General features: G+C 47.5%; 1 protein-coding gene across 1 annotated transcript; it reads left to right on the top strand.

Moving 5' to 3' along the window:
* Positions 1 to 1243: 1243 nt before the first annotated feature.
* Positions 1244 to 14010, top strand: LOC106654279. The gene is made up of 7 exons (XM_014374073.2): positions 1244 to 1357; positions 1437 to 1548; positions 1622 to 2066; positions 2133 to 2279; positions 2553 to 2735; positions 3996 to 7309; positions 13918 to 14010. The coding sequence occupies exons 1-7, from the start codon at positions 1329 to 1331 to the stop codon at positions 14008 to 14010; spliced, it is 4323 nt and encodes a 1440-aa protein (XP_014229559.1). The 5' UTR covers positions 1244 to 1328.
* Positions 14011 to 17932: the final 3922 nt, after the last annotated feature.

Raw genomic sequence — 17932 nt, forward strand, 5'->3', positions numbered from 1 at the left:
CCACGCGCGGCAGATCTCTGCCATTGAAAACGCGCTCTTTAATCGAGGTCAGAGTTAACTTTCGCGCTATATACGTGTATATGCTGCGGTGCCGCGATTTGGACGAGGCCTCATAATTCCATATGTAACACGCGTGTACGTATATACGAACACGCGATCCTTCCGAATCTATCGGATATCTGACCGATTGTACATATGCGCGCAACACATTTATGCGTCTGCGTGTGCCAGACGTAGACGTACGTGCGGACGGCTGCCCATTGTGTATTTGTGTATAAACGCTGAAACGTATATATGTATGGAGTTTAATCGGTCAGACACTTATACGCTGGCCAACACACGCATTATCTTCTTTGTTGCGTTTCCGATTCTGCTTTACGGCTACGGCTGCTGCTGCTGCTGCGGCGCACGACCGGCAGCCGGCAGCGATTTCGCGACCTGTTTACACCCGCGCGATATCGTTTCGGAGTTATATCGCGAGGCTGGCAAGTAGCTGTACGATTAAAATGGCTCGTGTTTCGAGTTGTATACCGATTTTACAAGTACGAAACTTATGATTATTTTTGAGCGCATACGCAAACGCACTACTACGCTTACCGTTTCGCGGTCACTTGCTCGACGTTGCGATACATCGGTAAAAATGTCATTCGTGCGATTTTCTTAAAATTCAGAGGAAAGGTAGTTTGAATTGGTAAAGAGAGGGTTTTCAAATTTTATGAAAATTTGACCGTACCGTTCACAAGAGACGGGCGTGGTTCGTAGGCGAAATAGGAGAACTCAGAAGTTAACATGCGGGCGTTAAAGGGTGCAACAACAATCTCTGATTTTTTTCTGTCTTGTTGAGGCATATTTCAATTTTTTGAATAAAACTGGCTTTTTCCCACAATAGAATCATGTAGATACTCATGTATATTCATTACGCACGCGATGCAATCATATCATTTCTTTCATGATATAATTACAGTAATTAAATTTTGCTTCGTTTACATCGAAACTTAAAAATTTCATTGCATGAAAATTTGAGTCTGCAATCGGTCGAAGAGCACAGAGCTGCGTCGTGCTCGTTCTCTGTTGTTTACGTTGCGCGTCGCACGCATGACCTCTCCTCGCATCGCCGGGCATGTGGAGCTTTGTCGAGCTATGGTGTACATATACAAGGAAGAGATGTGCACTGTGCTGAGCCAGTCGCACATAACCTTCGTATTTTGACACAGTTTTGCAAAATATAGCGAGCACAACACGACAGTCCTCTTGTCTTTTTGCGTTTAGTTTGATATCTGAGATTATCGCCCATGAGTTAATTGTTGACGTAATTTCAAGCAAAAAATATGGAATCCACTGGTAATTTTACAGTGAGGTAATTTTTAAATTTATAACAATGAAATTATAAAAATACTACTACATCAAAACACTTGATAATAACGAGGTTATTTTAGAGTAAAAGAGGAACCTCGTGATCCGTCGTTTATTGAAAACGATAGCGAGATGATTGACGAGAAACCCGATTTGAAAAACTTCCAACTCTCGCCATTTCCGCAAGAAAATTCTGTAAGTGTTGATAATTTTAGGTAACTCTTCATTGTTTTATGAAAAATCTCACGTGGATTTCACCTTTTAACAGACTCACGCACTTCAAAAATGTATCAAAAATCATGTAACTAAAATCAATGATGACACGGAAATAGTTTTTGAATGTGAAAATCTGAAGCCTCGCATGGATTTATTAGTCGTTCAAAAAGTTGATGATTATTCTGAAAATCACTTTCAGAATGTAAAAAATCGCTGTTATGATATAACTCTCAACAGAATTAAAATGGAACGTAAAGAGGAAGTAAAAGAGGAATTTTTTGACGACGTTGCAGAAAAATTGAATTTGAACTTCGATTGTGAATTGGTCGAACAAAAAAAAGAAAGAAGAATTACAAAAAAGTTGGACGATCAACATAACCTCAAAACAAACATCCATATGGTGTCCAGTGGTAGAATCGAAGCGTGTGAAATATATGGAAAAAAATTCACACAAAAAGGCCATCTCAATGTCCATATCGACGCAGGGCATAATGGTGGTAAACATGCATGCGATATTTGCGGAAAGACGTTTACACTAAGATATAATCTCAAAATCCACATAGATTCGATTCATAATGGTGTTAATTACACATGTGATGTATGTGGAAAGGCATTCGCTAAAAAACCAAATCTCCGAATCCACATCGATTCTGTGCACAATGGGGTCACTCATTCATGTGATAAATGCGGCAAGTCATTTACTCAGAAAGGTAATCTCAAAACCCATATCGATACGGTGCACAATGGTGTTAAACATGCATGTGATATTTGCGGAAAGACATTCTCAACAAATTGGTATCTCCAAACCCACATCGATTCGATGCACAATGGAGTCAAAAATACATGCGATATTTGTGGAAAGAAATACTCAGAAAAGAATTACCTCAGAAAACATATCGACACAATGCATAATGGTGTTAAACATGCATGTGATATTTGCGAAAAGACATTTAATCAAAAAAGGTATCTCAAAATGCACATAGATTCGGTGCACAATGATGTTAAATATGCATGTGATATTTGCGGAAAGACATTTGTAAAAAGACAAAATCTCCGAGTCCACATCGATACGTCGCACAGTGGTGTCAAATATGCATGTGATAAGTGTGGAAAGTCATTTACTCAGAAAGGTAGTCTCAAAAGACACATCGATACGGCGCACATTGGTATCAAATATACGTGCAACACATGCGGAAAGGCATTTTCATTCAAGGACAGTCTCCAAATCCACGGAAATAAGGCGCATAATGGCGTCACAAGATATAAAATTTAACATCATGTTTTGAGAAATAATTTATAATAAGTCCTATCCCATGTTTATTGGGTGAAAAAAAGGTTTAACTTTCGTAAAAACTAATAAATTTTTGACAAAAATTAAGTGTATTCTCAATTATTTAAGCTAGAGAACCTTTTTATTTGTGCTTCAGCACATCAATTTTCTACCGAAGATTTATTCTGCGAAGGATACGGTAGATTTTGTTTACATTTAGATAGCGCTTTTTTTACTACTTAAAAACTAGCCTCTCTCCAAATTTTAAGAAAATCATAAGAGAGTTATTTTTATAGATGTAATACCTCAGGCTTACTGTAAGATACTCAAAAAAAATCTCGCCCGTTCGTTATACAGGTCGCTGCTAATGAAGCGAGCCAATCATCGCGCAACAATACCTGCGTCCGCACGTAATGATTATCTACTATATACGAAAGCTGCACCGGTAACGGGGCGAGAGAGCCTTTAGGGACCGCCAGCGAGCGTCGACAGCGCGACTAACTCGCGCATAATTTACGAGCATTAATTATCAATCAAATATCCTGCACTCGACACTTGCAACAATACCGCCTTGTCTCGCGCGTATAAAAATACCCTCCCCCCTCCCCCCTCGATCTATTCTGATATTGTACACCGTCAACGAGCGCGCGCCAATGTATTCTTCGTCTGTCGCGTGGTATTCTCTGTACGAGGTGCTGTCGCCACCGTTGCTATTTTAATCTTTGCTCTCGCGAGACCGAGAGAGGTGAAAGTATGACTTTAACCTGGCGCAAGCAATTGTCTCGCTCACCTGGCATTATTGTTGTTCACTGCTGCTCCGAGGGCGCGAGAAGCATATCATTGCCGAACTTGCGGCTCTCGGGCTTATAATCATATGTCTCTCGATCGATATTATTATTTATTAGTTGACCGTGAATTCTAAGCTATAACCAGTGATGACTGTATATGTATGGGCAAAAAAATTATTTCGTGAAATCATTGAAGAACAGCGATAAAACATTTTAATGAATTATGCATGTATATAGAGTAGTATTCTAACAGTATTGGGCTTTACTAATCCGAAATAATCTAAACAACCAATATAATACAAAAACATTAAACGATTCGAACCACCTAATTGACACTCTGCATTTTCCTGTTTGCTTTGCTTGTTTAGGTCGCAGTCCATCACCCGCCTCAGTGACGACGGCTCTCGCGGGCGATGGCGTCGGCACCTTCGTAACCTTCCCGCTGCGCAAGGAGAGCGCACGCGCGCTCAGCCGCGAGGATCTCGCCGAGGAGGCAGCCCGGGTCCTCGAGCAGGCCGACAGCGTCGACTGCGTGGCTCGCGGCGTCAACAACCGCGAGTCGCCGCGAAAGTACGCCAGCCTACCCGGTCGCGGCAGTAGTCGCAAGTCCAAGGAGCGTAGCAGCAACGACGGCGGCGGCGACACCGACGGCAGCAGCAGCTATCTCGGCCACTCGAAACCGAAGAAGAAGGCGCTCGGGCGTAGCGTGAGCGATGCCAGCTCAACCGAGCGAGCAGCATCGGTCGTTAGGAGCCAGCAGCCCAGTGGTCGTTATCAACCGCGATATCAAGGCAGCAACAGCAGTCCCGACCGGAGCCTGCCCGAGCTAGAGGAGGACGACGACGACGAGCCGGAGTCGCAGTATCAGCGAATAGGGCAGCCGCGCCGGCGCGGCCCGCCACTGCAGCGCAGCTCGAGCGACCTGCTGAGAAAGCAGCAGCAACCACCTCTCACGCCCATCATCGAGGCGTCGCCGCATCCCGCCACCGCCGAGCGATCCTTTCGTTTCTCGTCCGTGTCGCCACCGGCACCGGTGGAGCCGTCGCCGAGGGTCAAGACCATTCCGATCTACGTCGAGAGCGAGAATCGTCTCTACGTCGGCGACAATCAGCGACGACAGGAGGAAGACATCGACGTGGTCGACGGTGACATGTTGCATCGGAGCAGTCGATACGATCATCATCCGCAGCAGCCGCAACGAGATGACTCGACCATACACAAGATGATCCATCGGCTGTCGAACGATCGCTCGCCGCCGCCCCAGCTGACCCGAGCCATGGTCGCGCCGAGTCCGGGCTTCGCCCACAACAACAATCGGCCCTTCTCGTACACGCGGCCCAGCGAGATCGCGACGACGTCGGTCCGTCCGCAGTCGCCCAGCACCACTCTGCTGCCCGCCGACTGCATCTACGCCCAGGTGCAGATGGACAAGAAGAAGTCGGCCCTGCTGAATCAGGCGCAGCGCAGCCACAGCGACAGCGACGAGGGCCTCGGCCTCGAGCGCAAGGACTCGTCGCGCGAGAACAGCCCCGCCGACAAGGAGGCCTTCCATCGTAGCAGCAGTAACAACGGCACCGGCGGACAGTATCGCTATCTGGACTCGGAGCTGCAGCGCCACAACGACATCAACAGCTACAAGTCGTCGAGCGCCAATAACGTCACGACGACGCGTTTCGGCGACGGCGGCGGCGGCGCTGACCCGACGACGACGACGACGGTGCTCGATCGGGGCCGCGCCGATGGCATGGCGGACGCGGCCAGGCGACGCGTCAACGGCGTCGACGAGCTCAGCAGTCGCGTCATCAACGAGCGGCCCCCCAGCCTGAACAAGAGCTCGGATCTGAGCGCTCGTCGGGACCTGCTCGAGTCGCGCATCAAGATGTTCTCCAGCAAGGACAACGGAAGCAGCAACGTGAATAAATTATTGAGCCCAAGCGGCAAGAAGCTGGTGCTCGAGCAGGAGCCCATAATCGTGGACAAGCCGATCGTGCCGTCGCCCGTGGTGCCCGCGGCCCAGCCCAAGCGCTACCTCGACACCTACATCAGCGAGACGCGCACCAACAGCAACGGCGAGAAGTACATCTTCGAGAAGGAGATGCACGACGAGAACGGCAAGGTCTACGGCTTCGAGAAGATCACGAACAAGGTGACGAACAACAATGGACATAGCGAGCTGCCGCTCGTCAAGCCCAAGCAGGGCTACGTGCTCGAGACGAGGACGGACAAGTACGGCGACAAGTACATCGTCGAGACGCGCAATTACAGCGCCGAGCCGAGCTCGACCACTACCGCTACCATCGACAATGGCACCAAGAAAGACGAGGGCCACTCGCGTCATCACCGAAGCGAACTGTACCAGCCGCGCGCCAAGAAGAACTTCGAGGCCATGCGTGGCTACAGCAAGTCGACGCAGCGCCTCAACGAGCTGTCCTCGTCCTCCGAGAGTCCTCGAGTCAAGGATGGTGCTGCTCATCGCTACGTGACGCGCTCCTACGAGAATCTAGCCTCGTCGTCGTCCGCCGCGGCCGATTTGACTCGACGCCCGGGTGTCGGCGGAGGCAGGAGACCGAAACTCGGCGCTCTGCGCGAGGGACCCCTCGACGATTACGACACGGACATCTCGCAGGCGACCAACAGCCAGCTCGACTCGTCGAGCGCCGCCAGCAAGTTTTACAGCAAGGAGACGCGCACGATGCAGCGCTACCATCATCGGGCTGGAAGAGGCTTGCACGACGATTACGACAGCTCGCCGCCAAGGCATCATCGTGTCGTCAACAGCAACGGCTACAACTCGAGCCGCTACGACTCGGACACGACGACGCGCGACTCGGTCGTACGCGGCGGCTATCATCATCATCGCAAAGGCGTCACCTCCGATCCCGACGAGCCCAAGAAGCCGCTGCGTCGCTCGCGCAACCACCTGGACTACGCCCACCTGGACGAGAGGAGCAACGGCGCGTTCGACGAGGGCCCTGTGCCGCCGCCTCAGCGACCGCCGCGTCACAACGCGCGAGATCATCATCGGGGCCTCGGCAGGTCCTCGCACCACAATCATCATCATCAGGTGCGCACCGAGACGCGGCTCAGCGACAGCGAGCGCAAGGACCGACTGGCCGACTCGGGCATCGAGAACGACTATCGGCCGACTCACTCGTCGCACGAGGCCGACGGACGCCACGGCGCCGAGTCCGAGGAGGACGACGGCTTCGTCACGGCGCAGTTCCTCAAGCAGGAGCGACGCCACACCGATCGCAGCATGCCCATCGACAAGAAGAGCCACCAGCAGCAACGCGTCAGCAACGGTGGCTACGACAAGTACGTCATGTACTACAACGACAAGCCGCCGCTGACCGGCAAGCCACCGCTCGGGCCCGGCTTGGTCGACGCCGGCAGCAGCAAGTCCAAGTACGAGAAGAAGGCCGCGAAAAAAAGCGGTGGCGTCGGCGGCGTCGGCGGCACCATGAGCAAAGTGCGCGAGCTCTTCCGCAAGAAGGAGAAGAAGCAGGTGAAGGAGGACAAGACGCGCGGCGGCGTGGGCGGTCTGCTGCTGAAGCGCAGCGGCCGGGCGGCGAGCACGGGCGCCCTCACCGACGACGAGGTGACCGTGCGCTATCGCGAGTACCGCGGCGACCAGCTGCGCAGCGCCAGGAGCGCCCGCGACCTCGACAGCGAGATCAACGAGGTAAGAGCTTTTGCTTTTTCTTTTCATCATATGAATCGTTATTATAATAGTTGGCGCGCGATCGACCTATACGTACGCTATATTCTCGCTCAAGAGGATAAACAGCAACAACGACGCAGCATCGCACGCTCGAGCAATCGCAAGTGCCAGTCCTCGTCGGTTTCTCTTTCTCCAGTCGTTCGTTTCCTATATATTATACCTATAAGGCCTGCTATATAATACGATATACACACTACTACCAGTATACGTGTGCAGGGACAAGAAGCAGCAGCAGCAGCAGTAGCGTAAAAGTGAGAGAGAGAGAGAGAAAACAACGTATACAAGGTACACGAGCGCGCGCCAGAGAGAGAGAAAGAGCAGCAAGTGGAACTAGTCGCCCACGCGCTCTCGCTCGCTCGCTGCATGCACTCCCTTCTTCGGGATGATGATTTTTCGGGATGAATGCGGAAATACGGCTACTGCGCTCCGTCTCGCGCGCGTGCTTGTGTACTTCTTCTCTCTCTCTCTCTGTCGAGTTCTTGCTGCCCCTTTCTGCATAAGAGCAGCTGTAGCAGTGCTAGGTATAGGCCTCTCTCATTGAATATGCGCGCGCCTCATGCGGCTCTCTCGCCGCGATGTTGGTAGGTATATTGCAATGCGATGCGATGCGATGCGATGTGCTCCCTAAATGGAATTTCATAACGGATCGCGCGCGGCTTCTCTCTCGTATACAGATAGAGCTTATATACATGCGCGCGCGCGTATATCCCGACGAGAGCAGCAGCAGCAGTAGTTGTACCAGTAGTACGAGAGGAAAGAGAGGAAGAACGGGGGAGGGCATATATAGCAATAATGCGGCCGATCTCCCTCGACTATAAGAGAGAGAGAGAGCGCAAAAATATACGAGCGCACGTGTTGCCATGTCTGCATATGCGTTCGAGAGCTGTGTATAAACGCCGATTCAAATTGTGCGCGCATGTGCGTATACGCGCGCGTCTATCGAGCTTGTATTCGTCTCTATACGTATGTGTGTGTGTGTGTGTATCGCATCGTGCAACCTACCTATATATACGCGACTAAAGAGAACCGCGAGCATACGATAAGAGCCGTACGATGGTTCGGCTCTCGCGCGCGCTCCGTGCGTTTTGTCTTTTCTGCTCTCTCTCTCTCTCGCTTTCTGTACATCGAAATGGAATAAAACCGCATTGGCTCTCCTCTGCTTTATACATGTTTTATAATGGCATCACACAACGGAATACACGGCCTGCAGTACCTCGCAGCACGCAGTAGGATTCGAAAGCTCCGATACATGGCGCGCGCAGAACCAGTATTGTAATATAGTCTTGCGCGCGTGTATACGCGATGCGATCCAGCGCGGCGGCAAAAAAGCTCGAAAAAGATCGCCAATACCGATCGCGAGTTTTATTGGTCGCGAGACCATTTGTCTCGTTTCGTATTATATTTTATTTATTTTATTATATTCGCGCGTGTCCACGTGCGGGAGTATCATACGCGAGGACCGATGATGTATCTATATTTGCACCAAGTCGAGCACATTAAAAAATACCGGCAAATATAGATCTCGGGTATAGGAATCTTTTTGTAGGCCAAATGGATCCAAGCTCAGCTGAACACTTATCTTTCGTCGAGTAGCATACGTGTATGTGTATATGATCGTGAAACTTAACGCGTCCGTGTGTCTCGACACGTGCGCAGTTGCCGTAGTGCGGAACAATGCGCTTGTATACGTGTATGCCTACCCCTCGCTCGATACTACATAATATGCAGCAGCATCGGCGGTGGCGACTGTGTGTTGCCTGCATATATATATGCGCGCACGAAGATAAAACTTTGAGTACTAGGGATTCACATTGCGATGATGATACACGATTTACCGTTATGCAGCACGTACATACACACACACATACATGCATGCGCTATCGTTCTCGCTCTCTTTCTCTCTCTCGCTCTCGTGGCTTAACACATAAATATACATATACATATTCATCCAGTCTCTAGTCAGGAAAAAAAAGAAAAAGAGAAGATACATCGAAGCAAAAGCCTACTTGGCTGTGCAGCAGCAATATTCCGCGCACCATAGAGAGAGAGAAAGATATCAACCTCAAAGTTTCGTGCTCTCTTGCATCTCCTCTCTGTATTACACACACGGGGCTCTCTTCGCTCTTGACTCTTGCGCTCGCGCGGTAATCCGTATTTATGGCTCTCTCTCTCTCTCCCTTTTTTGCGAGTGCACGCTTGCATATAATATATATAAATTCGTCGACGTTGAGCAAATTGTGCATAAATTGGTCGAACTCGCGTGCATTCATATTATGTGCGCTCCGAAAAACGATATATATAAACAACGAATCGATACGGATCTCTGTACATAAAGCACGAGTGTCTACGAGCTTTTTGCGATATAAATGAATACGTCCCAGCTGCTCTCTCTCATTCAAAAGTCAAAACTACTCCCAATGTTATCGCTGTATAATATAAAGACGGGCGGGGTCACGATCCATCCGGTCAGCACAGTTATAACAACCGATTCATAAATGCGCGCCCTCGAGGATGTAGCGTGTCTCGAGCTCCGTACCTGAGTATAAAAGAGATACATAAAACTTCCACCTATCCACGTTGACATTTGTATCTCGTTCGGGTGAACTTTCGTTTGCTCCACATATATCGAATCGTAGTGCGTAACTCATGAGACACCTCTCGACTTATTTTTCCTCTCCGTTTATGTCTACGCGCTTGCAAGCTCTCTCGTACACACGCTAAAACTTTAATTTCTTTTTCCTTGCTGTCTTTATCTTGAGAGAGAAAGAGTTGTTGACATTTGTATCTCGGTCAGGTGAACTTTCGTTTGCTCCACATATAATATACACGTATATGTCTCTATATATATTTGTATATCATAGAGACCAACAACAAGACAATGATAGTTCTATTTCGTGTATGTGTTATATATAAATCAATTAAGCTTCGACGCCGTCCTTTAGGCAGCGCGAGTCGATAAGAATCGTCCGCAAGCGGCACCGGCAGCATTCGAAATGGATATATCGCCGGATAATCGCGGGATGAAAGGGTGCTGAAAAACAAAGGCACATCGTTAGCTCGAATCTGCGCTCGCTCGCGCGCGCGGCCCTACATATACATACATCTACGAATGGGAAAGCAGACGAAAGGAAAGAGTTCCGATCGTCAATTTATGTATAGGCCTCGTGTGTGGAAGCTAAAATCGGTCACGAGTCCGATGCAGCCTCTATAGACCATTCGCAGACGTACAGCCAAGACTCGTATAGGGAATTTTTTTGGTTGGCCAACGAAAACAGCTATTCTCTCCTCACTGGAGCGCGGCAGATACATACAAGTTCGCACACACGTATACATATGCGATACGAGGCCTTTGTAAAATATGAAAAAATAAAATAAAAGAAAAGCAGCAGTAACGCGAAAAAAGGCATACATACATTATGCATGCGCAGCAGCAACAGCAGCAGCACAAACACACGGGAGCAGCGTGTATAATAAAATATGAAGTATCTCACGGTGTGGTCGAATACACACTGTGTGCAGAAATTGCGTCACCGTTGTTGTTGTTGTTGCGCGCGCAGAAAAGGCTTAAAAAAGGCAGAAATTTGCCCGGTCGCCTCCTTATACAGAAGCAGCAGTATAATATGTATGTAAGGCAGGTGCACTCGAAGCTGTGTTTCGTGCGAAAATCTCGACTTTACCACACAAAATATACAGACACACGGCATCGCCGGACTAGTTTTTGCTGTTGCTGCAGCTCAGCTGTTTGGAACTCGCGAGGCGGGGGATACGCAAGAAGTGTTCATGTATATATACCGTTTATATATACACGTTGTCCGACTTTCGCTAATTCGGTGACCTTGTGCTGCTGGCGTGGGCGTGAGATACACATATATATCGCGAGCGGCGCATACCTGCTCGGCAGCGAGCAGCGAACGAATTTATCAGCACGCTTTAACGGCTCTGCTGCTGCCGCTGCATGCATATAATAATATGTAAAGCGTCCGCCGCCGCCTCGTGCACACTTTGTGAGAGAGAGAAGCCCATGAGAACCGTACGGGCTTAAAAACTTACGAGCATTGTGAGAGCATGTAGCGCAGCAGCAGCAGCGGTGCACGTTTACCTCTCTCGCGCAGTTTTTCTCCGACTCTCTCGTCTGTTGTTGCTGTTTCGCTGCTCGTTCCTCTCTTTGTTACGTTATACAGTATATACCTGCTATATACAAATTGAACATACATCGAGAAGCGCGTTTATATGTATATGGATGTATAGATGGATTTGCTCTCTTGCAATCTCGAGGTCCGCAACACACACAGCCTCCGCACGAATTAACTCGATCTCGCTTTGGCGAGAGAGAGAAAAAGAGTATATACCCCCGTTAACTGGTTAAGATCTGTTAGTATGCAAAACGGCTGTAAAATCGATAGCCCGATAATATACCTGTGCGCTGCCACTTTGCGAGGCCAAAATTAGCCGATAAATCATTCCTCGAGAGAAAGAACAACAAAAGCATGAAAAAGTAGGGAAAATATAATAATGTCGGTCGACCCGTATATAGACTCACACTTACAGATCGATTGTAATATCTTTATTCTTTGTATACATATAGTAGCTCAAAGGTGCAAATAAGCGCTGGGAGAGGACTTTGGCGAGCGTTAACGCGCGTTCCGTATCCCGCAAGTACCTCTCGTTCTCTCGCGGGCATAAGGATGAAATAATCCTTCTCTTTTGTCGTCATTGTGTCGTACCACTTGGACTTTTAAACGATCGCCGCAGCCGCCGACGCCGCTCGCTCTTTCATACACAAGGATATTATTGTTCTGCTCGCGCTCTAGGGAGGATATCGATGATAATAAAACGTTCGATCGTTATACCTGCCTGAGAGAGAGAGAGAGAGCTGCTCAGGCTCCGAAATTGATATTCGCTATCAGGAAGTAGCTTGTGCACCGTTACATCTTTTGCGCCTCGCGGCGCGGCCGCGAGCTCGTCCTCCTCGCCACAGCCCAGTCGTATAGCACAGATACAGTATTGAACTCTCGCCCGCGCGAGCCATATCTATAATACACGATGTGCTCTCGTATATATATACGTATATATAGCTTGCCTCGCTCTGACCAATAATGCACACAAAGAGAGCCCCCGAACAATGAATGTTGCATTGTGTGATTGATAGGTAATGGCTGTACGCCAAAGAAGATGAGAATTTGCTCTCTCTCTCTCTCTCTGTCTGTATTATGGTTTTGCGCCCGCAGTCGAGCTTTCGAGCGGTAAATTAGAATAGGCCTCAACGTTATTGCCGCAGTCGCAATATCAACAGGATTCTCGTTTGTTTCTTTATTATTACATACAGTATAATATCTGCGTTATAGGAAGGAAGTGCACTGCTCGTTCCGAAATTTTTCAGCTCGATCTCGAGTATGTATTTCTAATTATTCTACGAGGAATTCGAGCTTTTTCACGCGCTCGAAAGTAAAAAACCAAAATCTCTGTACCGATCTATTTTGCGCTACACATAACGCACGAATCGATGATGCGCGGCGCCGCACGCCACAACGAATATCGGCTCGTATTATCGAATACGTATAATTTTTCTTGCCGAGCTCGCGAGAATCGACCGTTAGTTTTCCCTCCTGCCCCCCTCCCGCTCGCGGATGGATTTACACGCGGCTCGCGATAGACACTCGCGCTTCGATATTATTCGGATTTAATTTAGCTTTGATTTACTTTGCGAACTCGCGTATGAGCACGTGTTGCGTGTAAAATATATACGTTACGCGCTCACGTGTCTTTTGCGTGTGTACATACCGGCATGCAGCGATTTGAAAATTAATAGGCATGCAACGTCGGTTCTGTAACGCAGATATATACCGAGCAAAAATTAATTTTATCCTGTCCATACAGCATATCGACTATTTAGGCTTATATACGTAGCTCGTATGCATAAGATATGTACGCGCGCAGGTACGACCCACAAGTCGAATATCTACAGCGCCGCTGCTCGCGTGTGCGCCTTCGCCTCGCGAACGTACACACTGATTCGCGAAGCGAGGTTGAAACTTTCAATTGTTTTTGTTGCTCATTTCGAACGATGCGCAAAAAACGCGTACAGTGCTGATGTACGTGAAAGTTCCGGGCGTAAGCTCAAAAGTATCGGAACAGCTACGACTACGACTCATCGCCGTTATTGTAAGTAGGAAATTGCGTGTGCGCGCGTCGCGTAGACTTGCTTCCGATATGTATGTTTGCCGAAGCACAGTTAAAAGATCCTTGAAATTCATTGGCTCTATTAACTGATTGGAAGCCATCATCGAATTGTTGATTCATTTTTCAAGATTTATCGCAACAAAAGGTAACACTTTTCATGTTGAGCTTTTTGATTCCGTCAACAGATGGCGAATCGTAAATTCGCAAGTGGCAAAATAATGTTTGTGGGATAAATATACGTACTGTTTTCGACACTCTGACATGCACACCAAACAATTATAGCAATCAATATTCAATAAGTAAATATTGACAATACCTGACTTATTTCATAACGGTGATGTTGTTGTCCTACAGAAATCTAATTGTATTGAAAAACAATCTCTTAATAGAGGCAAGTGTACCGGCAAAACCATCATAATCCTAATTCTTGTGGTGACCAAAGTAAAAATTCTTCGTCTAGATACGCCGACGATCCTCATTAGTAATCGCTCGACACATTACGCGCGTTCTGTACAATGACGCCGCGATACTTTTATGACAACTAGTCTCTTGTCTCCGTTTTACGAGCTTCCTCCATTTAATTTTATTTCTTCATTTATTATTATTTTTTCGACATCGATGTTATAAGAGGTTTATCTCGATGTGTATCTTCGCGATGAAGTCAGCAAAGTCGAAGCTTACGAGCTTGCCATTTCTGCATCTCGTTCTGTTTTCTTACACTCGCGCGGTAATTGTCGCGAATAAAAATATTAAAAACTCGCCCTGCTTCAAATGGCGTTTAAACTTCTTATCATAAACTTATGAATGAACAAAATTTGAAAAAAAATATCCTCGTCCCCGAAAACACACTTCGATCGTAATTCTCCTCTCCTCTCGTGCGTGCGTATATATAATTAGCATAAAACGTTATGAACGTTATATTGCTCGTAAAAAGGCATTTTCTCAATTCTCGCGTTCATCTCACAAGGTGGGCTGCTGCCTAGGCTCATTTCATCTCTTTCGTATATTATTATTATTTGAACGTCGCGCGTCTCGATTGTTTCCTCATAGATTGTAAATCTCGCCTCGTTTTTCGAGAAATAAATTACGCAAACTTTTGCGCGCGCGCGTGCATTTGACACGCGAGCGAGGAAAAGGCGCGTGGAATAAAATCAAAGTTCAATAAATTTTGACGCGCGATACATAAATTGGCATTTGGGCCGTGTGCACGGTTCCGAAACAGCTATTTCAAGCGGCACGATGAATACATAGTAAAAGGTGCGTAATCATATTTTTGGTCTCTCGCTCGATCGATCGACGATTGCGCGAAACTGTGTCAGAGACGTTATATCCTCTCTTCTGCGTGTATTACATGGCACACGGACGTGTATATTGGCCTCCGGCTCTTTTTTTAGAATGGTTATTAGGACCCAAAAGGGAAATAATTCTCGCAAAGAGGTATACGTTTATATTCGTCTCGATCAAAGAGGATCTCCTCGGAGCTTTTTATTGATTCTCCTCTATTTGTTCGTTTTGTTCTTTCGAGCTCTTGTAACTACGCGCCTAATGCGCGATAAATTACAAGGTGCTCGCTCCGGCTCATATAATGCGTGGTGGTGCGCGAGCAAGATGCTTGTTCGCATCTTGGTCATTAGTTATCGGGCGAGATTTGAGCCGTTTTTAGGGCCTATTACTTTTTCTCGCTATTTTATTTTTAGCTCGTTCGGATATTTTGGTACTCCCTGCAGCGCCTTGCATCGTCCATGCAAATTAGAACAATTCGTAACTATTGGATTAATGAGCCTTAAGAGCTCTTCGTAAATATTTTTGATTTATATCGGAAACGTTGTTTAAAAATTAACATTCATTTCGTACATTTATTTATTATTTTTTTTTTTTACCAAATGATATAAATATAAAATCATTCGATTCAGTTGACCGAGCGGTCGTAAAAGACTCGAAAAATAACGGCTATCGTCACCAATTTACGCGTATATATACACGCGTTTCGACGCAATACGATCGTGTTACCTCGAATCAACGCGGGACGTAACGCACGTATTAATCGTTAATCGCAATGCGAACCGCGCATATAATGGGGTACAAAATGCCCAATAAAATTGCAAAAGGATATCGCGACAGCTCGCTCGCGCGGGCGCACGCGAGTGTCTAAGGAGTAAGAGAAAACTGCCAAAAGAGTAAACACAGCTTGATATAAGTTTTCGTTGCTATAAGGAGAGATCGCTCGTATAATATCGAATGACAAAAAGCTGGCGAACGCACTCGCGCGCGCACGCATTGGCTCATTCGTTCAAAAAGCGCATCACGCAGCTCTTGCAACGCACAGATCGTCGCGAGAATAGGATAGGCTTCCCGCTGACTTTCCATCTCTCTCTCTCTCTCTCTCTCTCTCTTCGTCTTCGTGTATAAGTGTGTGTGTGTACTCGAGGTATATACCTTTATTATATACCTCTGCGCCTCGTCGACTCCCGAGCGAGCCATATCTAGCGGTAATCGCGCCAGGATCGAGCCTACCTATATCCTATGTGTTGCTGGGTATACCAAGAGAAAGAGAGAGAGAGAGAGATATGCGCCACGGGCACACGAAGGCTATTTCATCTATCTCTCTCTCTCTTTCTTTCTCCGCCTCTGTAAATAGAGACGCATACACTCGTCGTACTTACGACTCAGGGGTTGCTGTAAATTGTCGCTTCGCTTTTATACCTTGTGTGTACGTGCTGTATTTGTATACACCGTGTCAACTGCACCGATCTCGAAATAAAACGTCCTGTTATATGTGAGCGCGCGAATTAAGTATTACACGAAGATATATCGCTCGTTTTTGCGTTCACGCGCAGTGTGCGAACGACGACGACGACGACGCAGCAACGATTTGTGTGGATCATCGCGTCATTCTGGAGCACCGGCGTACGTGTGATACAAGTATAATATTTCTGCACTGAGATACGAAGAATTAGAAGGAACGACGAGCATCGAGCGCGTAGAAAAAAAAGGAAAAGTTTTCTTAAGACATATGGAGCTTCGGCTGCGATCCCTTCACCGCTGCAGCCGGTATGTGCAACGCGCAGGTCGAAATGCGGAAAAGAGCTGAAAAAGTATGCGATACTCGCGGATTCCATCGCGGCTAGAAAATTAATATATAGCATTGCTGTAGTTTATACGATATGGTTTAGAGACGAAGCTACGCGAGCCGCGGCAGCGATACGACTGCAGCAAAACTACATCGTCGGTAGTTATCGCACTCGCGCCCGGGGTTTGAAGAACCTTTTCCAAGCTGCAACGGACGTAAAGAACCAGCGAGTAAAGAGAGAAACTCGACGAAGGCAGGGAGCTGTTGCGGCAGTATCGAGAGTGGAAAGTTATTTAGCTAGGCGTAAAAGCAGCAATATAACGTGTAGACTGCCGAGAAAAAGAGAGAGACGGACGCCCGTCTGTATAGATATAGGTATGAATATACAGAAGAAAAGGGCATGAGCGAGACGGAGTCTCGAGCTATAGGCTGTACACACACACACCGCAGGATCTCTCAGCTCGTCGAGTCCTTTCGAGCGCGACGCTGCGGAATGTGTATATAGACAAGTACCGAAGCTGCTCATCGCGCGTTAAAGCTGCGCACTGCAGTTGCTGTAGCTGGCAGCGACTCTAATATTCCTTGAGGCCTTGACTATACTTGCACACGGCAGAGCTTTTAGCGCAACTGTGCTATATAATAGACGACTAGGAAAGAAAGAAAGAAAGAACGAAGGAAGGAGAGATCAAAAGAAAAAATAAAGGAGAGCTAGGTTGTGTGTGTGTGCGCGGGAGCGCGCGACTTTGTCGCGGTCGTAGGTAGTATACACATAAGATTCGCATCTCAGGGCTCGACCGCACTGCGCTGCTCTGGTCTATTATCCCTCCCGACTCCGTCCCGAGTTCTCGCGTATATATATGCACGCTTAGAGAGAGAGAGAGTTTACTACGATACGCTGAACGCGGACGACGACGAGGACGATGGCTTTAAGCTGCTGCTGCTGCTGTAGCGAACCGCAGCACGAGCCCAAGCTCCTCTCTTTGTCCAAGCACACGTATTTCGCTGTTTACGCGTAGCGATGATTAGATAAAGGCTTGTTTGCGCCTTCGCACATCTTCTATATGTGGTATATGTATGCATAGAGAAAAGCAGCCTCCAGTGTGTATGTGTGTGTGTGTGTGAGAGAGACAGAAGAGCGGAGGGACAAAGCGATCGTGGAAGAAGCTGCTACCGGTATGCATATAGGTAGCAACAGCGCTCGATGCGACGACGACGTGCATGCATATAGGCAGCATATTATTTATTCATATACGTGTATAACCATATAATAAATCAAAAAATAATTATTAACAGCTAAAACAAAAATTCTTTGATATCTCATGAATTCAAGCTTT

This window comes from Trichogramma pretiosum, unplaced genomic scaffold, assembly GCF_000599845.2.
Source record: "Trichogramma pretiosum strain Unisexual culture from Peru unplaced genomic scaffold, Tpre_2.0 scaffold54, whole genome shotgun sequence".
In the NCBI taxonomy this organism is placed as follows: Eukaryota; Metazoa; Arthropoda; class Insecta; order Hymenoptera; family Trichogrammatidae; genus Trichogramma; species Trichogramma pretiosum.

Coding starts and splice junctions, on each gene's coding strand:
- LOC106654279 (XM_014374073.2), top strand. CDS start 1,329: ATGGAATCCACTGGTAATTTTACAGTGAG. Junction 2,067..2,132: donor CGACGCAGGGCATAATGGTG/GTAAACATGCAT, acceptor AAATCCACATAG/ATTCGATTCATAATGGTGTT. Junction 2,280..2,552: donor CAAGTCATTTACTCAGAAAG/GTAATCTCAAAA, acceptor AAATGCACATAG/ATTCGGTGCACAATGATGTT.